General features: G+C 52.6%; 1 protein-coding gene across 1 annotated transcript; it reads right to left on the bottom strand.

Moving 5' to 3' along the window:
• Positions 1–1,238: 1,238 nt before the first annotated feature.
• DOK2 (docking protein 2) lies at positions 1,239–16,421 on the bottom strand. The gene is made up of 5 exons (XM_073324769.2): positions 16,101–16,421; positions 11,114–11,410; positions 10,453–10,549; positions 4,392–4,573; positions 1,239–3,637 (listed from the first exon to the last, which is right to left on the bottom strand). The coding sequence occupies exons 1-5, from the start codon at positions 16,161–16,163 to the stop codon at positions 2,693–2,695; spliced, it is 1,584 nt and encodes a 527-aa protein (XP_073180870.1). The 5' UTR covers positions 16,164–16,421; the 3' UTR covers positions 1,239–2,692.
• Between the last annotated feature and the right edge of the window lie 9,837 nt (positions 16,422–26,258).

Genomic DNA, 26,258 nt, shown 5'->3' on the forward strand with positions numbered 1-26,258 from the left:
TAAATAGGAAGGCAGGTGTCCCCCGGGAGCACACAATACAATCAGCTCTGAGCGCTGCTGACTTAAAAACCATTGTTTTGTCATTAATTTATTTGGGTGAGGGGGAGGCAGCAACTGTGCTTAGCTCAGAAGGGGTGCAGATGGGAGCTTAAGGTAATGGGCTGGAGAGGGGTCTGGGGGTCAGGACTCCTGGGTTCCATTTCGACTTTGGGAAGGAAAGATTGAGGTCTCGTGGTTAGAGCAGAGAGTGTCTGGGAGTTAGAACTCCTGGGTTCCAGCACCAGCTCTGAGAGCAGTGTGTTGTCTAGTGGTCAGAGCTTCCAGGTCAGTGATGAAACCTTACTCTTCTGCAATGTTTCGTTAACTCTTTGGTTGCTGGTACCCACCCAGCTCCCAATAAAAACGAGCATGTGTGTGCTATACAGAGAGACCACATGCTCCAGTGGGTGGAAGACTCTAATAAGGCTGGGGAGCTTTTCTGTTGACGCACCCTGTTAGCAGGTGTTAGAAACCTGCACAATCGTGCTGTGTCACGGCGCCAGGCGCACCTTGATACCTCCACCAGTATAGAGGAGAGTGGGTGTGACCTTCTGCTCAGAGCATACCAGGGTAAGATGCAGTGAGGTCCTGCAGGGACCTATAGGACTAGCTGGGCTTCAGGGGACATCTCTGTGCAAGGTTTATGTTTGGTTGCAATTTGAGATCGCCATAAAGCCAAACCCTGGAAGTGGGCACATCTGACCTTAGCCAGGGTGTGACGTCTCTCTCTGGCTGCTTGGCATTGGCAGGTCTCAGATGGAGCTTTTGGGGAAAATCAGCAGTGTCTGGGTACATTCCTGCTCCCTTTCTGTTTGTTTCCTGGCAAGCTCCCATTCCCTTGCTCTCTTCTGGTCCCCCTCACATAGGGCCCTGCACTAGACGAGGTTTTCACCCCTCGGTCCTACTTCTGTCTCTATCACAGTTTCCCCCTACTGATCAGCCTGTTATAGAGACGGGGTCAGACCCGGAGCTCCAGCCTGCAGCAGACCATCCCCACTGCCCCACATCCCAGGCCTTGGGTCACACCTGCACTGAGCTGCATTGGCTGCTGACCACTAATGCTCTTCTCACCCACAGACCCATCACCATTGACCTGTGCTGCCCCTTTAAACGGAACAGAAATATCCATTCCAATCAGGTTTCACGGATTCCCACCCCCCCCCTTTCTTTTCTCATGTATGATCTTTTTCAGAACCTCATGTTTAATCATGTTATCCGAAACCCTGCTGCAGAGGGAGTTTCAGCCTGGTTCCCCTTCCCAATAGCGCTAGAGCATCGTACCATGGGCCAACACTGCCCTCCAGCGGGAGAGAAGCAGGATGGCTGCCCACAGGCTGCCAGTTCAGAAATAAACCGACAGCTTAGAAGCTCCTGGCCGAGGTGGGTTGAAGACGGAGGGATCAGCACCAAAGCCGGTGCAGGTTCGCTTTGCCTGGCTCTCCCCTTTCAGAGGCAGTGAGGCAGTCGACTGTGGGGATGCACCCTCCAGGGAGTGGGGCAGTGGGAATGCACCCCCTGGGGCAGCTGGCTATTGGGTGCACAGTTGTAATGTCACAAGTGAATTATGCCTGGTACCACCTGGGCCGATGATCCGCCAGAGCAGCCCCACTGCTGCCACTGGATCTGCCCCCTCCCCAGCTGTCAGTGACCTGGCAGAGTGGGCCCAGCTGGCCCACTCCGCCTGAGTCAGTGTCCCAGCCCAGCTGCCCTGCCTGTGTCAATGGCACGTGTGAGGTGTGCTCTTGAAATTGTTCCACAGAGACCAATATCACACCTGCCCCTCTCCAGCTTGGCCAGTGTCACCCGTGGGCTATCCTGCCCGAACCACTGTCTCAGCTTGATGTCCCACTTCTTCGGCCAGTGTCACACCTGAATCTCCTGCTTGGCCCTAAGCTTTCATCTCCTCCCGTGAGCTCACTAGGACACAACACAGGTCACAGGAAGATGGGATCAGGTGTGCTGGAGGAGAGGAGGGAATGTTCATAGATTCACAAGGGCCCCTTAGATCATCTCTGAGCTCTGCAATATCACAGGCCATTACATTTCACCCAGTTATCCCTGTATTGATCCCCGTAACTCATGTTGGACTAAAGCATAGCTTCCAGAACGGCATCCAGTCTGGATCCGATGGCAGGAAGAAACAGAGGATCCACCCTGGTAATGCTGGGCCAGAGAAACTGATGTAATGGGGAAAGAAGCGGTATGCAACTCCAGAAACCGGTTTAAATGCCGTTTTTAATAGATGTGCCCAGGAATATCTTCTCAGGAGTGGAGAGAAACCCAGGCCCTTTGGGGCAGCATTATTAGTACTATATATATAAACTGCCATCACCGTACTGAGTGCCGTATGCAATATACAGCAATGCATGACCCTTGCCCTAAATCTATACAGTCTAGGCTAAGGGAGAGGGCACTTGGATTCTATCATGCCCCCCTTCTGGACAGCCAGGCCCAAACAGGCTTTCAGTCACTAGTGAGATGAGTTCGACAGACTCAGCTTTTACTCTAAGGGACAGCTGAAGAGAAAAGGCTCTTGGAAATGTCCACTCCGGCCATCTCCGGGGTTAGAGAGATGGCGCAACCTGGGGCCAAGTGGAATGGCAGCACAGAAAGTCCTTTCTCTTGTTCTCTCTCCTCTTCCCTCTCCTCCCTTTTACTGCACATTCTTCTTCTTGTTCATGAACCTCAGGGCCACATTGTCATATTCGGTTTCCCCAAGCCAGTCGCCCCCTTGCCCAGAGAGCAAGTTCAGGGTGGGCACGACCATCTTGGGCACAGAGTAGTCATCCCGCTGGGGGTTGTAGGGGTACTCGTGACCCACTGGGTCCTCTGCAGTGGCCTGCAGCTTCCAGGCCTCCCCTTTGACCTCCTCGGGCTCATCGTACACAGTGTGGGCAGACAGGCCCTCGGGCTCATCATAAATGTGCTCTGGCTTGGTCTGAGTGGGTGGCTGTCTCCGCTTCCTCACGCCCGCTTCATCGATGCTGTCATACAGCGGGTACGGGACCTCTGGCTCCACAAAGCCGCAGAGAAAGCTGCCAAACTCTGTGGCCATCAGGGACTTGGCGATGGTGTCGAAGGGCACAGCATATTCGGACTCAGGTGTCTCTTTTGCCTGAGCCACCACCTTCCTGGACGGCTGCAGGCTCTTGGCTCTGTCCTGCGGGTTCAGTCGGAGGGAGTCACGTGGCTCCGCGTAGGGCAACTCGCAGTCAGCAGGGGAGATGAAGCTGCTTGTGGGCTCCCCGGACAGGGGGAAGCTGGCGGTGGGCTTCACTGATTTGCCTTTGGCTGGCTTCCCCTCCAAGCTGGACTCCAGGGAGAGGCATTTGGTGCTGGCCCTGTGGTGCAGCAGGGACCCTCCAGTTGAGACCCTCCCCTCGCCATCCCTGGGTCGGCTCACGGTCCTAACAGGAACGGGAACCCTGACGGCATCGTCAGCAGGGCCGACCCACCGTGGCTCATCTGTCCCAAGGCCCCTCTGCACGTTGATGGCTGACTCAATGACCTGGAAGATCTCGTTGCCCTGCGTGGTCTCAAACTCAAAGTTGCCTTCTCCAGAGGCACATCTTCGACCGGCCTCGAAGGAGAAGGTCACCTGGCAGGGGTGCAAAGCCAAGCAGGGTCATATCCCCAGCACTGTGTGGGTACAGCAGCCCCCGCCACATTGAGGATAACAACATACTACAGCTGCCAACTAACTCTCCTTGCTCTCCCGTGCAAAATCCCTGTGCTAGGGATCAGAAGGCTCTAGGATCAAACCCAGCTGATGACTCATACCTAGGGCCATTATACCTACTCCCTACAGGGCAGTATTTGTGCCCCATGGATAATTTTCTCACCTGGCTATCTGAGGTGTTTGTTCCCAAGAAAACCCTCCTTGCCTGCCTTGACGCGACCTATGCAAGAGGGACAAGGGTGTCCTGACACCAAAGGGGGCTCAGTCTCCCTGCAGGAGCTCTGGCTTGTGCAAGGGGGATGTCACAGCTACTCCAGTCCCTGCCTCCCCACAGCAGGATAGTACACATGTTTTATCTTGGAGAAGCTCACAAACTACCGCAGTTTTAGCAGGGTGCTGGCTGTGGGGGGAGCTTCCAGCTCCCAGTAGGTGAGGTTCTAGTGAGCCGGGCAGGAGCACAGGCTGTAAGAAGCGCTCACCTCCCAGTTACTGGCAGAAGGGGCTACAACAAATGGCATGTGAGTGCCAGCTGACAGCTACTCCAGGCCCAGCCATTCTGACAGGAGGATGCTTGATTTTTAACAGACTTCCTGCTTAGCTTCCTGATCTGATAGCCCCCATCCACACCCTGCACCTCAAAGGAGCTGTTCCCTCCCTCCGGGTCTGCGATTACCTTATCCCGTCCAAATCTCCGCAGGAACTTATAAGGCCAGGTATAGCGCACGCTCCCCGTCTGCAGGTCCTGAAGCTCCAGGGCCTCGTCCTCAGCTCGGAGGATGAAGCTGCCCCAGAGGAGGCAGCGCTCAGAGGCCTCCGTGACCCTCACTGTCACTTGGAACTCCTTAGTGGCCGCGGCTGCAAAGGAACATGTGCTAGAGGTGATCCTGCTGGCCATGCTGCAGCTCTCGGCCCTTCCGCACGGCACCTTGTGAATTTTGCATGAATACACGAGCTCCCCAGGTCCCCCTCACACTGTCAGCCCTGCTGCTGGGAGCCTGCGGCTCAACAGCACGTACCCAGGCAGGCCTGTCGTCTGCTAATGTAGCAACGCAGAGGTGGGGGGAGTGCAGCTACCACCAGGCCTGGCTGTGTCCTACATAACCAGTGTGGAGTAGGACATGCCACAGACAGAGCTGCTGGGCTCTCAGCCTGATGAGAGGGAACCAGCATGGCCCACGTCCATATGGGCCAATGGCACCGTCATACAATGGTTAGACTGGGGATGATGTCATGTGGCATGGTAGGTGGCTTACCCCACAGGGGGTGGGGGGCAGGTGAGAGGCTAAAGACCAGGGAATCTCCAGCCTTCTTGAGAGCTGATAGGTATTAGTGAGGTGCTGCCAGGAGCTGCCCTCAGACTGAGGGAGGCTTTCGGACCAATTCCTCTGCCTCTGGCTCATTCCCGGGGCTCCTCAAAACACTCCTAAAAGGCAAATGCTTTTCCCTTGGGATGCACAGCAGAAATGTCCCAGAAACATCCTTCCCCGCCCCGCCGGGGGGGGGGGAGCCCAGAAAACCCCCAAAGCCCCTGGATTCCCTTGCAAGATCTTCACACGCAGAGTCACACGTGCACTCCCCGTTCCAGACGCAGGCTCACAGCCGCACACAGGCAGACATGCTAATGCAGACAGCCTCTCTCGCACATAAACCCACTTCCCCCATTTCAAGCCGCCCAAGCTGAATGCTATAGTGCACTCGCCTATCAGCTCCCCGCAGTTTGCTTGCCTGGCAGCACTGCTCTGCCCCATGGCTGTGGATTGGAAACAGGACTGGCATTTCAGTGGGAGATCAGCTGACTCGATTCCTCATTCCCTGTAGCACCCAGGACCCTGGGATGTTGGTAAGGGGCTTTCCAAGAGCCCTTTGTTAAGAGATCAACAGTGCATCAGTGAGGGGATGTGCCCCCAGTCGGAGAAGCAGGCCTGCTATCTCTGAACTCCCCCATGCAGCACGCCCACGGACGTAAATTCCCCTCTCTGCCCCCTGCTTCCCCCACTTCTCCCCAGCCCTGCAGTGTGACACAGCTGGCACAATGCAAGGTGAACTTTCCTCGAGATGAGCCCACCACATCCTTCCTGTTCCTGTCAGGGCTCCCTCAGCTCAGCAAGTGGGGCCGAGAGATGCAAATGCTCCTGCTGCCACGCCGCATCCCCCTCCTGCTCGGCTCACCGGGGCCCTCGTGTCCCCCAGCTCTGCTGGAGGCGGAACACGGAGCGTGTCACATCAGCCGCCTTAAAAGGCCACGGGGCTGGGATCTGCAAGGGCTGTACCCAGCCCTGCGCTCACCGAGAGCTTCCGGCAGCCACTGTGGGAGCCAAACTCTGATCCAAACGCACCTCAGATTCACACTGTGCTATCAGCCACGCAACGTAGGCACATGGATGGCAGACTTCCCAAAAGCCCACGGTGCTGTGATAAGGGGTGCGGGTAACTCAGGAAAGGACGCTCCCTCTGGGTCAGTGCCCTATGCCCTCGTGTGATGACAGGGGGTGCCATGTGGCAGAGAACAATGTAGGCGACAAAGCAGAGGGCACTCTCCCCTTGCAGTCAGCGGTGAGCTGGCCAATCTGTCTGGACCGCACTCATCACCTGAGCATGGGATCTGTTAGAGAGGAGGAGGGCGGATTCTCCCCTTCCCCTGGCGCTTTGTGCCATCATTCATAGCTGGGCACAGTGGGTGCCACCCTGGAATCCTCCACTCATGCCAGAGCTCGCATTTGGCACTCAATTTGCCCGAGTGTAAATGACTCCACCAGGTGAAAGGCAGAGGAGAAGCAGACCCATCCTCCATCTTTCAGAGGAACACAAACCCCAGGTCCTGAGCCCAGGGCACTTCCCCCAAGAACAGGGGTGTTCTAACCCAGTGTCCTGTCCAAATTCCAGCTTGGACAATTATATTCTCCATCTCCCTACATGCTCCCTACACTTTCAACTGGATCCTGCTTCTTCTCCCCTTCCTGTCCTAAGCTGCCGGGTCGGGTTCCTGGGCCTCTATTTACCAGCTGTCAGGTTCCACCCTGGAGACAGGAACATTTCAGAGGGGAGTCAAGCGGTTCTTAGGTTTGCGGTTTGCAAAGAGCTTTGTGAGGGAAAATCCTAGGCATGGTATTTATTCTTATTACCAGGCCAGCTCCACACTGAGAATGCAGGTCAGCCTCTCCCCAGAGCCATGTCAGATGCTGGCAGCCTTGGGACACGACTTGCGCCCCCACTCCATGTTAAACAGCCCTCTGTAGCCAGGGTACGGTCCTGACAGGTGCATTCAAAAGCAACCCAGCAGGCTGCAGATCTTCCCCCGGCCCTGCCAAACAAGCAAGACCATTCCTACTTCCCTAGCACCCCACTTGCCCCGAGTTCAGCTCAGGGCAGGCCTCTCTCCTGTAGTAGTTTGCCAAGTGCTATGTAGCCCAGCACAAACTCCCTGTGGCTTATCTGCTCCCTGCAACTGGCCCTTGGCCCTCTCTGAGAGAGGGAGGTGAGTGTGTTGCCTTCTCACAGGCTGATAGCATAGCAGAGGGACAGGCTATCCCATTCTCCTTTGGAGGGTGGATAAAAAGGAGTGACTCACCATCTGAAGAAAACTGAGACAGGCACAGGCTGGAGATGAGATCAAGGGAGAGGTGCAGGCTGGATCAAGACACTGAGCCAGACTCACCCCTGAATTTACATCAGTCATGGATTTGGCCCTTTGCTCTCAATTCTCTGCCAATGCTGCTGTTTAATCCAGCAGACAAAAGGCGTGTGTGTGTGAGAGAGAGAGAGAGAGAGAGTGACTGTGTCTGCTCACATGTGCGTGCATAAATGTGTGTGCCCATGCAAGTGAGTTTGTGTGTGCGTTTGCATGTGCGAATCCCCAGGTACATATTTCCAGGTGGGAAGGTGTACAAATGTGCAACTGTGTGCATACACACAAGCATGTGAGTTAGCAAGCGTGCTTGGCATGCCTCTTCTCATAGGTTCAGCCTGTAAGCCAAGACATGATCAGTGTCCTGGAGTGGGGGTGATTTTCTTTTGCTAGCCCACCCTATGGGTCCCTGTAAGGCAGAGACTGTGCTCTGGGAGGATTAGTCTCTGCTCCTTCCCCAGCAGCCCCTGGGGCCCTTCCACTTCCCTGAAAGGATCCCAGGTCCATTACTCAGGCTGCCTTTGACCTGGAGAGGTTGCTACATTGATGATTGAGCAGGATGTTTGCAACAGGCTGAAGTCTGTGGGTCGGTTGGTAAACTGAGCCCGAGCCAAGTGTGTGTGACACTCCTGCTGTGTTTGTGGGCACCAGATCTGTCAGGTCCCCACATGCCTTCCAGCAGCACTCAAGAGATGGAGGCAGAGGGAGACAGTGCCCCTTCTGGCCACTGCATTTCACCCCTTTCCCTATATAAACATTCCCATTCAGAACACTTTGCCCTCAGACAGGCCCTTTCCTCTGAGGATCCCCAAGCTCTGTGCAGTGCTGACTCAGTCACGTTACCCTCATTGCTCAGATGGGGAAAGTGGGGCACAGAGAAGTGACTGATCCAAGGTCACCCTGCAAGTCAGCGGCATAGCCAGAGCCTCAATTTCCCTTTTCATGTGGCTGCCAGCTGTCTCGTTCCCCCACCCCACGCTCCTCTCCCTTCACTTAAACCACCCAGCCCAGCTGCGCTACTTGGCACGCAGGGTTGACAGCCTGTTCCCATGGCCTTGTGGGAGTGGGCACATGGGCTCTGTGCCTTCAGTCACTCCTCAGACCAGGAGTGCAGGGCTGAGGGGCTCTCATGGGAAATGGTGCAAGATCGACAAGGGTTCTTAGCGCTCTGGACAGTTGCGAGCGGCCAGTTATCAGCGCAAGGCACAGTTCTACCAAACCACAAAGCAGGAAGCGCACAAGGGCTATTTATGAAGCTGATTTTCCATTACACTTTTTGCAAAGAGCAGGGCTGCGCTGTTGCGGCAGCCATGCTCCGATTCAAAATTAGCAGCATCGCTTAACTGGAGCGTGGGCTAAGGCTCCAGGTTTAATCTTTAACTTAGCGCTGTGGGGTCCTGGTGTGCGACTAGGGCTCCTAAGCACTAAGGCAACACAAATAATAAGAGCCAAGTGAATACTGACAAGGTCCTCCTCTGAGCTCACCATTAGACTCCCCTCCTTCCTACCTGGGTACAGTCTCTCTGGCCTGGGTAAATCCCGGGACTGTGTTCTGAGAACCATGCTACGGATTCTCTGAACATGGTTGTAATGTGGCTTCGAATGTGGACACAACCCTGATGTGCTGCAACTAGGTCTGCAACAGTTTCAGGTGCGTTCCCAGTTCGCTGAAGGGCACTTGGGCCCAGAGGCTGGCTGCAGGCTTCTGGTGTCTAATGAAGTTCCCCCAAGTGAAGAGTGTCACAAGCAAAAGCTTGATGCCCAAGGGAAGGGGGTGAAGAAGGAGGCAGAAACAGGTTAGGAGACCCCAGAGAACAAGGGTCTCCCAAGGGACCAAACACATCACAGGGAGTGAGACTTGGGAAGCATTGTTATATTAAGCCTCATCATTATGTCGATTTGCCGCTTTGTTACAAGCCAGTGGCATGTTGGCGGTAACGTGAATGAGGTGATCGCTGATGGTCCCTGAATCACTCGGCTGCTGGTTCTAGCCCCCGTTGGGTCAGCTACTCAAGTAGCAGGAAGTTGATACTCCCTGAGAGCTGGTCAGCAGTGGATTCTACTTAGAAATGGGACCTGGTGGGTTTGAAGGGCAAAATGCACCAAAGTGTGCACTGGGGGGCAAGTCTAGATGCCAATAGCCTGGGAACCGAGGGATTAATGTGGAGAGATGCAATTGAGTCTGGCAGTATGCCAGGGAAAGCAAGGAACAAAGATGCATATGGCTGCCAAGCTGGGGCTGGTGGCAAGAGATAATAGGCTTCAAGGGGCTGATCCAAAGCTCTTAGAAATCAATGAGAATCTTTCTATTGACTTCAGTGGGCTTTGGCTCAAGGCCCCAGGGCTCTGGGATATTAAGCTTCCGTCTGAGTGTCCCCCAAAGCAAGTACGGAGCTGGCAGGCGAAGGAGAGGGCATGTCTCTCTTTGCAAAGATGAAGCATGGTCGTACATTTCCCAGCAGCCCCAGCGAGAGATATCGAGAGGTCTGCTCTTCTGTAAGCGCCCAGCAGGGCTCTGGGATCACAGCTGAGTCACACTTGACAGTGGTTTCGGGTTCCGCCAGGGCAAGGTGTTATTACTCCATCCACCCTCCCACACACACACCCCCACCCCTTTCCTCACTTCCTCTCAGAAAGAAGAAAACAAACCACTTGAATCACTCTGCTGGGGGGTTCATCTCTGCTGTGCCCTGCCTCTGCCCCTTCTGTGCCCACTCCACTCATCCGGCTGGCTGGCTGGCTTTCGCCACACATTGCCTGTCTCTCTGCGGACATACATATTCATCCTTATACCCACACCATACACATTCAATGATCGGTCTATCCAATTTCTATCTCTCTCTCTCTCTCTCTCTCTCTCTCTCTCACACACACACACAGACACACACCCCCCAATGCTGCATCTATTTACCTGCATGTTCACAGTGGCTCTGTCCATGTCTCTAGGTATCTCATCTCCTAGCCTGTGGGTTCTATGGAATTGAACAGACAGGTCCAGTCTCCGGTGCCTGCTGACCCGGCACCTTCTGCCAGAACTAGTTGCACTTCCAACACACACACACACACGTACACACACACGCAGAGCCAGGGTCTCTCGTTCCCACCCTACCTTTGGCCCTGGAGCTGTACAGGGAGTTCTCCTCCATGGATAGCGAGATCGGGTGGCTGTCCGTCCCCACTGCTGCCTTCCGTTCATCCCTGCTCCTCTGGAACCCACAGGGAAGAGCAATGGGTGAGTTTGGGGCAGCCCAGGTCCAGCCACGCAGATTTGGGCCCATGTGGTGTCTCCTCCCCAGCACTGAGATCCAGATGCCAGAGCTGATGGAGAGGGCATCCCCCTTCTTGCAACCTCATCTCCCAGTGCCTGGGGCTCTTTGTTGAGTTGCCAAGGCTCCTCTTGCTCCCCAGACCAACAGGGGCTTGGAGACCCTGTGAAGGACACAGGGGACACCAGAGCTGGCCTGAGAGAGCACCCTGAGGACTCTGAGCAACACCTCAGCGAAGGCCAAAGCTCAGTACTAATGGGCAAAGCTGGGCCATCCATTCTCCCTGGCCCCCTCCAACACCCACCTCCATGGAAACCCCAGCTCTTGGAGCTCCTGATCTCCCCGGGGGCCCCTGTCCCCTAGATCCTTGGTGCTCTATCTTTCCAAGTCCCCCACCCACTGAATACCTCTCTCCAGATCCTTGGCATCCTCCTCACTCCTAAGGACCCCTCTACATGCCCCTATCGCTCCCCACCACCCCAGGAAGCATGCTGCCACTCTCACCACGAAGGCCAGATCGCAGAGGGTGAGGACCCAGTTGGCCACTTCGGTGCTTTCAGCTGCCAGCAGGTAGCGCTTGTCCGTGGTCTCCAGGATGAAAGGGACAGTCTCCTTGGGGCTGCTGGTGTCCCCATTAGCCTCAGCTACATGCACACAGTTACTCAATTTGATGAGCTTCTTGCCACTCTCAGCCTTCTTGGGCTTCTCGGAAGTGGGAGGCCCGGAGCCCTCGAAGAGCTCCAGGTGGGCACAGGAGCAGGAGCTCTCCTGGTACAGCGTTGCCCAGAACTTCCTCCATTTCTGACCGGGGGGAAGGAAGCCAAAGGAACAGAAACATGCGGGTGTTAGTCAACTCTGCCTTTGGGTTCCTAGGAAGTTTCACTTCCTGACTCTCATGCTCTAGCCCAAGGCTGCAATGTCTGGGCTGGAAATGGTCTCCTGGGGACAGCTGGTTTGTTTTACATGGAAAACTAAAGCTATTCCCACATCTTTATGGCAAAAAAACAGCTGTGTTTTTACATCAAGACAGACTTGAGCCATGGACTATTTTCACTTCAATAAGAGGTGTGTTTGCATTGATAGCTAGCTTGATGCAAACCCTAGGGGAGACAAGCCAACCGCAGTTTATGCCTTGGTGCGACTACTGGAGTTTAACCATGTATCCACATACCAGGGTTTAAGCTCACCTAGCCACTTCACAGTAAAAACCGCAGTGCCTTCTCTCCACTAGGGTTTACCAATGCAAACACACCTCTTACTGCAGGGATGACATGGTCCATGTCTCCACCCTGGAGTGTTGTTTTAAAAAGGGCCACGAGGGTAACAATTTCAAAAGCACCTGTGCCTTAGGAGTCCAAGCTCCACTGCAAGTCAACAGGATCTGGGCTCCTTTAGATCCAGATCCTCAAAAGCATTTAGACACTTAACTCCCACTCTGTGCCCTAGAAGGCTTCTGAAAATTTTCCCTTAAGTGTTTACTTTTAATTAGCTCCTGTAAACATCCCAGACAACCCACAAAGGCACTGAGGCTCAGGGTGCATCTACACTGCTCATGGCAGTGAGCCTCCCAGCCCTTGTTGACAGATTTGGGCTTGCACACTTCACACTATCACACTAAAAATACCTAGGTCGAGGCTGCAGAAGTCTGAAGCCTAGGGAGGGGGGTTGGCTGCAGAGCCCAAGCTCCAGCCCAAGCCACAACTTCAAAGTGCTGTCTCCTATCTACACAGCTATTTTTAGCACTGAACCACAAGCCCTGCGAGCCTGAGTCTGTTGACCTGGGTTTGGGGGCTCGCTTCGGTGGGTGGCTGCTGGCTGTGTAGATGTGCCTCAAGGGGCTGGTCTAAACACACACATGCTGGACAAGAAACACCAACACTGATTTTCATTCAGACCTTTCGTTATGTTGGTGCAGGTTACGTTCACTTGAACAGCCAGACGCTCCACAAAGTCTGCTAGAGACTTCACTAGTGCTCTTGATTTTATGTGGAAGGAGCTCAGATACTGTAGTGATAGGCAGCAGGATAAAAATGATAGATAGATAGATAGATAGATAGATAGATAGATAGATAGATAGATAGATAGATAGATACTCTTAACCTGGACTCAGAGCGGCTATACAGATATCTATGTATACATGCCCTGAAATGGCTCTGTCAGAAATACTGTTGCCAAGTTGACCAGCTGAGCTGCTGCCAAGACAGCAGTTTCACCTCGCAAATGATGTCTTTGTGGCAGCTTCTTCACTTAGGGGCCAATTGATGCCTAAGTGCACGATCTAAAGGTTCCTGAAGTGAAATGGACTCTTGCCATTGACTACTGTGGGCTTTGGATCAGGCCCTAGACTGTTTCCGATTCTGCAAAAGCAGGCAGACGTCACTGCATCAGGGACAGACTTGTGTCACATTTTTGAAGCTAGCTCGACAACCAGAACAGCTAGAGACTTCCTTTGTGTTACAGAAAGAAAGTTTAGATTCTGGAGAATAAGTAGGCAGAAGGAAATAGGGTCCAGTTTACCTCCCCACTGTGCACCAGCTGAATCAAAGCCCTCGCTTTAACTGAGGAGAACGTGACCTTTCCGTGTACATGGCTCGAGAGTGGTGCCAAGGACAATCTACAACCTGCATATGCCGTGCACCAAACAGCTTCCCCATCTGCCCGCACTGATCTCCGCAGTGTGGCCACAGGCTATTTGGTTGGGTTAAACTTTCATCGGGGAACAGCTGCCACAGGTCAAAGATGCTGGTTATCTGGTGTCCTGCCTGCTCTGCTCTAATGTGTTACAACCCCGCACCCATCTTCCTTGGGAGGGGAGGGGAGGCCAGGACGCCCTGTCTAGCCCAGCATTGGGAGTGGGAGGCGTTTCGCTGGGTGGGCAGTGAGCTACTGACAATGACCGAAATAGCCAGGGCTGCAAACATTCATTTGGTTATCTGCTAAGAGGATATGCTCCATCTGCGCTCAAGGCCTGTGAGCCAGGCTCTCGCACACAGATCACACATGCGGCACTGACATTTGCAGACGGGGGTGGAGGAGTGTTTACTATTCAATTTCACATGTACGTCTAGCACTGGTGAATGGAATCTGCTGCTCAGCCACGAAACTGAAGCCACAGCTAGGCAACCTTCCCCACCCTGGCCTAGAGCTGTTGCCAATTTTGACTGGACGTATTCCTGGAGGTTTCATTACATGACACAATCTTTAATTAAAGATTCATCTTTAATTCCTGGAGACAGTCCTGGAGGGCTGGCAACCCTAGGGAGCCACTTGGAAATAGCAGAGGAACTCCAGCCCCCTTTAGGCTGCCCACTGCCAGAGGGCTAGTCAGCACCATGCTTGTTTTTTGCGATGCAGACTCTTGAGGGCAGGGATCTGGACTGAGATCCTCCCTCCCTGGTGCCTGCAGGCAGCACACAGAAATGCCTTTTGGTTACCACCAGCACGGGCTACGTTGATCAGCTGACCAACAGGAGAAAGAGCCTGTTTCTGTAAACAACCCCTTGCGTCCTCCTGTCTCTGAATGTGGTACAGAGGCCTGACTCCCTTCTCCTTCACACTGGGGTAAATCAGGAGTAACTCCGTAGTTACACCAGTACAAGAGAAAGGGGAAGCTGATGTTTCTAACAGTGCTGCAAATGTGCGATTCCAAAGAAAAGGTCTGGGGGAAACAATCACCTCTCACTGTTCACCGTGGGCTAGACACTCAGCTGGTGTTAATCAGGGAGCTTAGGCCAATTGACATCCACTGATGATCTGGCCTATGTCTTTCTTTGGAAGCTAGACCTGGCCCCAGGAGCCAATGCCTGCACCCAGTTCTGAACTTCCCGGAGTCTAGGGGGATGTTGGACCCAGGAGTCCAGTTAGGGTCCATCTCTATTAACAGTGCACCTCCTGCATCCCAGGGCTCATGCCCAGGTATCTAAGGATACGTCTACCCTGCAGTAAAAGACTACGGCATGACTGCAGCTGGCTCAGGTCAGCAGACTCGGGCTTCAGAGCTACAAAATTGTAGTATTGAGTTTCCTGTGCGACCCTATGGCGGGTAGGGTCTCAGACCTTGAGCTCCAGCCCAAGCCCAGATGTGTACACTGCTTTTAGCCCCACAAGTCCAAGTCAGCTGACCGCAGCTCTGAGACTCAGTGCAGTGGGGGGTGGGGGGTGGCGGGGTTTACGGCAGTGTGGACATACCTTTGGGGGGTCTCCCCGGGGATGTGCACAGGGAAATCATTGTGAGTTTCCCCTGACAGCTTAGCTCCCGCAGGAGATGGCAGGCAGTGCTCTGGGGTTTGAACTCCCATTTTGGTCTGGCTGCAGGATTTCCAGAGGAACCTTTCCACAAACTAATATGCACTGCAAGCAGGTGAAAGCTAGCGGTGCAGACTTCTGCTTTCAGGGGAGTTCTTTGCAACCTGAGCCCAGCCGGGATCCTTGCAACTGGATCATCTTGAGACCTGCCCAGAAGTACGAAAGCTCCTAAAATGCTGCACAGAAGCAGGGGAACAGAGCCAGGGTCAGGGGAGATCTGAGAGGGGGGTGCCCCGGCAGCAGAGCAAGTGGGTGTGAGCAGAGATGCTGAGCACAGGGGAGGTCCTGTGACACTGTAGATCAGAAATGAGCTGAGGAAGCAGGGGTCTCCTGCAACGCAGGAGCAAGCAGGGAGCGCGGTGTTGGGGTGGGGGAGCTCCTGCTGCAGTTGCAAAACAGCGATGTTGTTTTTTTAAAGCCCAGTCCATGTTTATGCCAATCACTGTGAGGCCCCTGGCAAGTTGCCTATGTCAGTGCAATGAAGGCAAATCCCTGCTGCCCTCCCCTTCCCCATCCCCAGAGTAGATTGTCCCCGTCTCTGTACTGTGAGTCTCAGGCCCTATCTGCCTTGAGCCGTGGGACAACAAGTCAGAGACTTCAGCTTCTGCCTACGCTCTCCTCTGGAGGGATGTGACTCATTCCTGGGAGTCACCGGGCAAGATGAGGGCTTCCTACAAGAGGGAGGAAGTTCTGGTGAGCTGCAGCTTGTGCCCAGTTGAGTCACCAGGGCAGCAGCCGGGTAACAGAACGGGGGATGCTGGAGGGGGCACGTCACAGTAGGTTCAGTGGGGTGAAACTGGGCAAGAGACTGTTTAGGCAGAACATCCAGGGGGTTCTTAATGGGGCGGAGAGTGTGAAGCGGGGCCTCGTCTCCCCAGAGAGTCCCATGCGTGGGGCATTTAAACCCCTAGGAAACCAGTCTGGCTCTGTGACCCTACTGCCGTTCCCAGCCCGGGTACAGCACAGCGACAGGGCCCCACCAGGGATGAGGGGCCAGCCCTGCAAACTGTCCCACTTTGCAATAAGGCAAGATGGCGAACTAAGGGCACAGAGGCAGGCGCTGTCTGAGTCCAGGATGGAGGAAGCCCAGGGCCCAGGCAGCACATGGGAGTCCCCAGTCAAGAGCAGCTAGAAGCTTCAGTAACCAGCCTCCAGCCCCGGCAAAGATGCCCAGGTCGGTCCTTACCTTCCCGAAGGTTTGCTGCTGCTGGAGGTACAGTAACCCCTGTTTCACAACCACCTCATCCATCTTCTAGCAAGGAGCATCCTCTCGCTCTGCCCCGCTGTCACACGCACTTTCCTGTCCGGGCCCTCCCCTCTATCTCCCTCGATCTTTCACACCTCCCACCTCTCACCCATGCTTAACACCTCTCCCGCAACTGGCCCACTCCCCACTTCTAGGTCCGGCTCCCGGCCCTTCAGTTTAACTCTTTCCCGCCGCAGACGCCCGCCCGCTTCTGCCTTCAGGGTTGGGTTTGCTCCCTATCTCATTTCATGAGCATGTGACCTGTGGTCGGGGTTTGTTTGTTTTTTTTTCCTAAACATATACGTTTCGCACTTCAGCTTCCTGTATTTGCGATCTTACCAGAAAGGGCAGCTACAGGCGCTGTTGTTGAGTGCTGTTATGTCCACAGACAGACTGCATGCTAACACACTGCCGTACATTCAGACTGTACACGCAAACACAGAGATCCACACACTGACAAGGGAGACTGTACACACTGACACCAGAAGACACACACACACTGAGGCTGTACACACTCACACACCGAAGCACACACTGATACATCGTGGCTGTACATATTGACACACACACACACACTGCACGCAGAGACACACACACTCACGCACCGAGGCTGTATGCGTTGACACACAGAGATACACACCCTGACACCCAGAGACTGAAAACACGGACACACAGGGACACACACATTGTCACAGTGAAGCTGTACGCACTGACACACAGAGATGCTTACACACACACCGATTGTACCCCCTCATCCACAGGCTGTACATGCACACACATGCACAAATTGTACACACAGACACTCTTGAGTCTTTCGCTCTTTACACCACAACAACAATCTGAAGACACCCCGGGGGGCTTAGCTGGATCCCAGATAGCTGTATTTACTAACTATACACAAACACACCAGGCCTAGCAACACAGTATAGGTTACAACAGCACCACTACCCTGGTTGGTTTCTGGCAGCTTCGGAAATACAGAGCTCAGTGAGCATCGCTAGAGGGCTCACAAACTATTTAAAGGAATACTACCCAATTCCTACACACTCCACAAAGACACCAATTATACACTTTTGTTTTTACTTTATTATCACCCTCCTTCTAGTCAGAAAAGGCACAGGCAACGGTCAGAACCCGCTCCTCCCACCCAACTCCACTATTCTTGGACAGACTCTGGGCTCTTGTCGTACCACACGATACCCCAACGTGCCCTGGGATCTGCAGGCCCATCTGGATTAGAGAGGGGCTCATTTGAAGCCAGAAGGTTTGTTTAATCCCTTATGAAGTCAGGGTCCAGCTGCCCCAGGTACATTCAGTTTGTGAGGAGCCCCAAATCACAGAGGTGTGGGGCTCTTGGGGGATGGGTTTTCTGGGGATTTGTGCTCTCTCTCTCTTTCTCGCTCTCTCTGTTGCTTGCATTGGCTCTCTGCACCTGCTCCATGCTTTACTTATGAGCTTTAAAGAAACAGCCACCTTGCCCCTGATGCCAGCACCTCAGAGCAGGTAAATGAGGTGGCTCCAGGGAAATGGGGCAACAGGCAGTCATGCAAAGCAGGAGAAAGCAAATGTCCTGGTGCCGAGAGACACTGGCTTCACTTCCTGGAGGCTGGACGCCTGTCTTTAACCACAGAGCAGAGCCAGTCGAGCAGTGGCAGGCTAAGCTCCTGTGGCTGCTGGCAGTGTAAGCTGTCTTTGATACTGAGGGACAGTGGAAACAGGTCGCTTACATTTGATGCAATGGAACTTGATTTAACTTGGCGCTGTGTGCTACTGCTTTGGGCATCCCGGGCTCACACAGTGGGGGTGAGGGGATCCCACACCCTCAGACAATGGGGCTGGGACACACTAGTTACAAGAGAGAACCTAGGGGAGAAAGTGCACACATTAGCTCACTGCATGGGCTTCCCTGCCCCCTGCTGGCAAAGGGGGCTGGCTTGGCCCCTCTGGAGAAGTAAGGGAGGGTCTGAGCGGAAGCAGGTCTCACGTGCTTTGCATGAACTAGGCACCCTTGTGTGTAAGTCTACATCTGTTGGAGCACCCTCCAGTGGCCAATTCATCCCCCCTTGTTCTCTATGTGACTGGCAATAATAATAGTAATAATGGCAGTCTCTTGCATTTGAGTATGCCTGAGCCTGGACATCAGCTTCCACCTGTAGGGTTCAGGAAACGCGTCAAGGCAAGTCAGTGTCTATGTTCCCTCCTGCTGTCGGGCACGATGGAGCGATGACATTCTGTTGCACGTTCTGCTTGCTTCGTAGCAGAGTACCAAGCTCGCCTGCCATGGCCCCTATCCTCCTAGGTCATTAAGTCCAGCCTGACAGACTGTAGGATGCTCCTTGTAGCAGTGTTTTGGGTAGCCAGTCTTCTTACTGCCTTTTTCAAATGCACTGCATGGAACTTTCTTAGGCAGTCAATTGTTCCAACCCAAGTCATTTTCCTCGCGCTAGCATGGCTGCCAGCCATAGTCCTTCATTGCTGGTGATTTTGTCGGGCCATTTGATTCCCATTACGATGCAGAGGTGGTGTTGTGGCAGGCAGTTACGGTTTTGGATACGGCGACAATAAAGGGGACAGGTCTCTAACGAGACTGACAATAATGCTGCATTATGTTATATAGCATCTTTCACCCGTGAGTAACACATTGCAAACAAGATGTCCAAGAATCACTTGGCCCACCCCCCTCCCACTGAAACACAGCCACCTCTGGGGCAGGAGGCAGCAGCTGTGTAGCGGCAACATGGCATCATTACACAGCAGTTTAGGACAGCAAGTGAAGAAGAATCCCAAACCCAGTTGAACCGCCAGGGGGATTTAAGGAGGCAGAATAGAATAACAGATTTGGCCGGGACACCAGGGTTAATGCAAAAGGCCAGATTGTGATTTCTGTTACACCAATGTAAATCTTGAATGGCTCCATCAACTTCGGTGGAGCTATTCTGTATTTGCCCTGGTGTAACTGGGATCAAAGTCTGGCTCCGTGACTCTTAGGGAAAGTGCCATGGGATCTTTAACAGCCATGACTGCTCAGGACTTCCATCTGAAGATGCCCCAATGATTATTCCATGCAGCCCCCATGCACACAGCTTTGTTTCTGCAAACAAATTCCAGAGGTGCTATATTTTACAGGGACAAGAAAACTGACACTGAAATAGCTCCGCTTGGAGACAGCATGCCGAGGGCACTTTGGTGTATTTAGAGAGATGCTCAGAGATACTTTTTCTCTTTCCATTGTTTCATTGGTATGTCGAGCAGCCTATGAATAGGATCCATACTTCACCAGATGGTTCATCCAGACATATCAGAGCCATGACATTACAGGTGTCTGTGGACTATCCGACCTGCATCCCTTCCCTGGCATATTGAGAATCCTAGGAATATCCAAGCAGAATCTCCCCATGTTGGGCATCTGGGGGACTGAAGATTTGAAGATTAGCAGATTACACAGCCAGATGCTATCTGAGCTGTGTGCTTTTGCTGGCAGAGTGGGCAGCCGAGGTATACTCATCCCTTGTCATTGCATTGGCACATTAGGCATCTGGTAAATGTATCTGGTTCCGTGTTGCTTCAACCACACTGGGGGCATCTGTAATATTTCTGAACCACATTGATTCTCTGGGAGCCTCGGAAGCTGGAAAGTGGTCCACATTCCCTCAGCATCTGGATGGATACCCAGGGACTATCAGACCGGAACCACCTCATCAGTGTATTGATAAATCCCAAGAATATCTGATCTATACTCCCTTCAGTGGGACACAGGGCATTCTGATGGGATTAGTTCCTATTTGCAAGTGGATGCCAGGTTGCTGGGGTTCCTGCCTGGATGAATATCTCTTTAACTCCAGCAGCCTGTCCCAGTGCGAGCCAAGGGAAGGGGTGCTGGACGAGGAATGTTATTGCCATCTGGGCAGCTCCTTTGCATCACCCTTATTGTTACAGTATAAGGCATGTAGCCACTTTCAGCCAAGCGGGCAGCCTGAATACTGAACATTCCAATTTGCTATCTGCTGGGGTGGAGGGAAGAATTTGCACTGCAGACCTCATGTTTCTTTGGCGTATTTCATTTTAACTTGAAATCACAGATCGGGCTGCGGGATGAGAGACCACCACCATCAGGCCTGAATCCCCAAGCTCGGTTCCAGAACCAGATATGAATCTGAGCTTTCCCCAAATCTAGGGACGTGTGAATCCAGTGTCCCCATGGGGTCCATTGCAGCCTTCAGATCCAGATCCATACACAAACGTCTCTAACGTTTGGGCAGGTTTGGCTCGAGGGTAGCTGTTTGGGCCCATTTCTAGTTAAGATAAATGAAATTAAACAGATTGTATTTTATTATTTCAATCACTTTATTGCTAATAATAATTTTTGCATGATGGTAGAAACCACAATGTCCTCGGTGCTGTTCACACCTACAGAAAATAATAATCCCTGCTGAAATGGGGCACTGGCACTTGAAGGTCATGTGAAAGGCCAGTTACTCTGTTCCAGGTGTTTGGAATAACAGAAGTAGCCACTGGGTGAGAGGAAAAGGGTGGGATGGGGAAAGTAAGTGGCCATCCCAGACCACTGTCCCTTTAAGCCCAACTGTGGGTCACACACAACTGCTCCTGTCCTGCCTGAGAGGTCCTGAGTCGGGATGAAGGGCTGGGGAAAGAGGAGATGGCACCTGGGATGGGGAAGTGTTAGCCAGAGATTCCAATGAGTTCAGACCAGTGCAAGGGTCTTTGCAATGGACATTTCAGATCTGGGGCTCTTCGGGGGGTACCAAGCTGTAACTCACACTAACACACCCTCTTCCCCAAGAACGTGGAAGGGGCCATGATTGCCCAAGAAGTACCCGTGTGGGAGCATCTTGTGCTAATCCTAATATTATACAGGGGATTTACTGCAAAGACCTTTGGCAAGCGAGCATTCACATGCTCTCGCAGTTAGAGCAGAGAACTGGAACCCAGGACTCCTGGGTTCATAGAAGAGACCTACGCAGGATTCTTCCCTACTGCCTGTTTTCTAGAGTTTAGTCCTAAATGTCCCAAGTGATGGAGCTCCCAGACCACCTGACGGATCTCACCATCAGGAAGCCTGTCCTGATATTCCCTTTCCTAGTACCATTACTTGCATTCCAAGCTCTTTGTGGGAGGGGCTGTCTCTTTGCTATATATTTGTACAGCGCCTAGCACAAAGGGGCTGTGGGCTCTTAGGCTACTGCAATACAAATAATAACTGTGATCCCGTTCCTCCTAGTTAATCCCCTGCATCCCCGTAAATAACCCTCCTCCTTTCTGGGAGTTCACAGCCTTCCAATATTGTCAGGCTGTTACTACGTCCCCTTTCAGTGATTGCTTAGCTAAACCAGATGGATTTAGCTCTTTTAATCTTTCCTCACCTCCTTGATCATCCTTGTCATTCTTCTCTGAACTACTTCCAGTCTGTCGATGTGCGTCTGGGAACGTGGTGCCCAGAACTGAACACAATATTCCAGATGTGATTACCCTGGAGACATCAGACGCCAGAACTTTCAGTAAGTCTCAGCATCCCCAGCTGGGTCCAGGTTTTCAGAAGACCTTCAGCACCTGCTTAAGCACCTAATTAAAGGGCAAGCTTCTCTGACAATGAAACCTGGCCCTACAGAGAGGGACTATTGCCTCTCTGCTCATGACTGCATGACCTTGGGCAAGTCACTTTTTTGCACTCCCTATAACTCAGTTTCCCCATCTGTAAAATGAAGATAATGATGTGCTCCTGTGAGGCTGAATCAGCTGATGTTTGCAAAGATAGAAGGCAAAGTGTTATCGTTGCAAGAAACCACAGGAGATCACATTCCACCAGCAGCTGGACATAACTAGGAATGAAATTATTTGGAATCATTTAAAATATACATGAGACCCAGGCTCTTCTCTACCCAGAAACAGGCTGTTATTTATACCCTCGCTGCAGATAGGATATAAACTGTTACAGGTCTCATAGGAAGCATCTTTCACAGCTAATCATTTTCTTTCTTTGAGTGCTTGCAAACCAGATACAGCCTCCTTTCAACTAGGTGCTCCACTCTCCAGTCTCTAGTCTCCACTCTCCCTCGCTCCCACCCCCATCCCTTCCACCCTCTGCATCCTCTGGCAAGAGGAGTGCCCAGGATGCATTGGGATCCTGCATCTGCTGGGACAGGCTTGGGCACAGTCCTGCTTCTGATGCACTGCAGGGGCACGCAGAGAACCTGTGCACCTGCCTAAGGTTCCCCCGAAATGCATCCAGCTCCAGTCTTCTCCTCCTGGCTAGGTTAGAGGGAAATCATGCCAACTGTGCTCCCCAGCACTGCACACACATCATTTTTCTTTCCCCTACAACTCAGCCCTTACCACCCCTGGAGCACTGTAGGATCTTTACAACTGTAACCTCAGCAGCACCCCCCTGTTCCCCAGCGGAATGTGGAGCGTTAAAATGCAGGCCCTGAGTGACATTTACCTGGGTACTGAAGATGAGAGAAAGCCTGTGCTTCTCTTTAGCATAGCCCTCGTGCTGGCCTTTTGCACAGCAGGGACTAAGTGGGACTGAAGTGATGCCCAGGCTTTGTGCTGGCCCCATTACACATGATGGAATTTCACTCCTCTGTGGAAGGGTTATGAGTGTGAACGCCCGATCCTCCCTTCCTGCGAGAGCACCACATTGCGCAGTAGCGAGCCAGAGCTCTCCAGAGGACAGCTGTGTTACTGCAGCGTTCAGTAGCAGTGAGGCCATCTAGTCAACGTCCATTTGGCTCCTTCAGTAGAACGGCCCCTTTGACCCCTTGGAACACCACTGCCTGAATGAAGGGTATGGGGTTAGAGCATGCTAGGTAGGGGCACTTCCTAACCCTCAAGAGTCCATTCACCCATTCCCCAGGCAAGCCAGTGGCAGGAGAGTCAGCTTCAGAGCTTCTTGCCCATATCCTAATGTCCTTCATGAGAGACCTGGCCCATGGCTGTTGGGATCACAGGATCCAGGGCATCTTAGCACCAGCCAGAGGAAGCCGGAAAAGCCCTGCCCTTCAGGCTTATCTGCTTCCCCTCTCCTGTCGTTGCCCATTCTGATTTCTGCAGCAGGGTCGGTCAGCCGTGGGGAGGGATGGCACCACGTTAGTAATATTCATAGTAATCCTCCTCTTCCTTGCTGGCTGTGGGAGCCTCCTCTCCTGGGTTCACTGGGGAGCTAAACAGGGCAGGGGAAGCAGCTTCTGCAGCAGGACACAGAGGGCGGGAGGGCGGGATAAAGGAAAGGGAGAGGCAGGATCAGTGAGAGGGATAAGAGAAGCCCAGCTGGGCTCTGTAGCAATTGTTCCAGTTTCTGTCCCTGCCCATAGTTTAGCATCTTGGGAGGGTGTTTCTGACCCAGGCCTTTCCCCACTGAACGCCAGGCAGCAGACATGAGACTGGCCTCTGCCTCTGGCTCACAGGGGAACTCTGCAGACTGTCTGCACGTGGGCTGGCACACCCTGAATCTCTCTCTCCCTCCACCTCTCTTTCTCTGGAATGGGTGGGACAGGGACCCAGCCTCAGATCTTATCATTTCACCTCAGTTTCCCCTAAAAATGGGGACAGACCCAAGGATTTCATTGCAAAAGGCCTCCTTTCCTCCCTCCCAACCTCCCTTTCTCCCTCTTTCCGTCCCCCTTCCCTTCCTCCCCAATTGCCTTCATCTCCCTTTCCCCTCCTCCTTTCTCCCGGTGTCTACCCCTCTCCTCTCCAGCAACTCTGCCAGTGTAACACAGTGTTTTCCGGTGAATATGTCAAATCTCCAGACTGAATCCCGCCCGATGGTTACATGGATGCAACTCAGTCGAAGTCAGCAGGGCTGCACGGGTGTAACTGAGGGCAGCCTAAATCTGCCCTGGCATATGAAGCCGTGACAACCAACATTTCATTGCAGCCAGGGCTGCCTTTGATTCTTTGGGTCAAGAGTGGAGCTTGGGCCGTTCAGGAAGCCTCATAGTGAGAGCGCGAGACCGTTTCTTTCGTCTCGTTTCCTTGCACACACACAGAGAGGGTAGGGATACAGGGCACTTGCACTGGCGACAAGAAGAGCAGCTTTGGCAGTGGCTTGCCCAGCTTGTTGTGTGCAGTGCAGAGTAGGTGCCTCCATCCGCCTTCCTCATCCCTTCAATCTGCAGCCAGCTGGACAGCTCGTATTTCAAAGGGCCACCCCTGGACTGAGAGCAGGAAGAGAATTAGGGCAAATGAGTCCCACGGTCGATCACCAAGCTGGGCCATTCAGGAAAATGCACACACCCTAAGGAGTGCACCATGCAGGAGACTCACCGAGATGGAGATAAGTGTCTGATGCACCTGGGCAGAGGTGCATGTCAGGGTCACTCACCATGGCCGTGCTGATTTGAGATCATTCACCTGTATGGAGCTGCCTCCACCTGGGTGGAGCGAAGCTGGGGGACCCCTTGCCTAGGCGGAGCTGTGATGGTGTCACTCACTTGGATGGAGATGTGAGGATCATCTCCAGGTAGAGCGAATTCTTCACCCTTCCTCCGTTCCACGAGGGCCATGGGGTAGGCAAAGACCTCAACCATGAAGATCACATCATGGCCCGACACATTCACCTGGTCTTGGGGATGGTGCTTGATCTGGGGAACTGCACAGAATCCAGACAAAAGGCTGAGGATTTTAGAAGCTCAGGAGGTCAGAACCTAACCCTCTTCTATCACCAGACAGAAATGAACCTCCCCTAACCAGAATCATAAAGGCTGCTGCAGGGAGCATGGCAGAGATTTAAACAATGAAAGCATCTTATTAACCAGCAGTTATTCCTATCCTATCTAGCCACTCCCTCTGCCAGGTCAGTCTACATGGGTAGGAGATAACACAAGTCACCTTATATTGTAATGAGTGCAGCAATGAACCACGTCTGCTGCCTGATCCCAGCCCACCTTATCAGAGGAAACAGACAATGTGAGAAATACACTGAATTCATTTTTGATTTTAGGCGTCATTGATGGGTCTGAGCCACAGAGTTCAGATTTGGATCCACGTTGGAGTTTCCCGGAAATCTGGGAGCAATCAAATCTTCAGTTTGGCTTTTGGCCCATCTCTAGCCATTAATAATAATCACTACCATTAGCTTGCATTTCTCTAGAGCCTTTCGTCCCAAAGGATCCCTGTGCTACACACAACTCTTACACACAGAAGTAGCCTCAGGGAAGTCAGTGGGAAAATTTGCATGAGTAAGGGCTACAGTTCGTGTGAGTAAGGGTTGAGCGATTGGGCCTTCTGTCCCTAACCTCCACATATGATACACACAATACTTATAAAGAAAAGGCGTACTTGTGGCACCCTTTTCTTTTTGCGAATACAGACTAACACGGCTGCTACTCTGAAACCACACAATACGTATGGAGCAAATACACATGTGGCACATACATAACCACATTTTAAAGTGCCATATCCCCACCTGGGGTAAATCATTACCGCTCCATTGACTTATCTCAGCTGAGGATTTGACCTCATGTACTTATGTACAGTACATGTATATGTTCTCTACTTATGGTACATCCAGATATACACAGTACATACATTCACATATGGTACATACATATAGTACTAATACAATATACCTATGGTACATGCACATATACAATAACATGGTACATAAGACGCTGTGTACATATATCCATATGGTGCTTGCATACAATATATATATACAAACAATACATATGGGACATATATAGGGTACACAGACATGGTACATACATAAATCATAACTGCAGTGCAGCTATCTGTGGATGGGGTGGTGAATGGATGTGTTCGATGTACATGTACACAGGCACCTGAATATTTTCTCTGCCCAAACTCCTTTCATTATAAATCAGCACCGGAAGGAATCCGGCTCTGGCTTTTAAGGCACACCTGGGAGGGGGTTGGGGGGCTAGCTCACAGGGGAGCCCAGTGCACAAGGAAACCCAGTTTGCAGGACAGCTCTGAAAGCCCTTTAGGACACTCAAGTCCCCTGGCCTCTTGTGCGGATTGATCAAGGAAGGAGGTGCAAGGGTTTGCTGGCAGAAGGAGAGATTGAGAGGCTCCACCTACCCAATAACAGCCTTGCTGAGAGGCCCAGAATGCTAA

The sequence above is a fragment of the Lepidochelys kempii genome, chromosome 26 (genome assembly GCF_965140285.1).
Source record: "Lepidochelys kempii isolate rLepKem1 chromosome 26, rLepKem1.hap1, whole genome shotgun sequence".
Taxonomy (NCBI): Eukaryota; Metazoa; Chordata; order Testudines; family Cheloniidae; genus Lepidochelys; species Lepidochelys kempii.

Excerpts from the sequence above, each read along its gene's own strand:
- DOK2 (XM_073324769.2), bottom strand. The coding sequence starts at position 16,163 with ATGGATGAGGTGGTTGTGAAACAGGGGTTACTGTACCTCCAGCAGCAG. Across the intron at positions 11,411-16,100 it reads AGCAGCAAACCTTCGGGAAG|AAATGGAGGAAGTTCTGGGC; the intron begins GTAAGGACCGAC and ends CCCCCCGGTCAG. Across the intron at positions 4,574-10,452 it reads GTACAGCTCCAGGGCCAAAG|CCGCGGCCACTAAGGAGTTC; the intron begins GTAGGGTGGGAA and ends GTTCCTTTGCAG.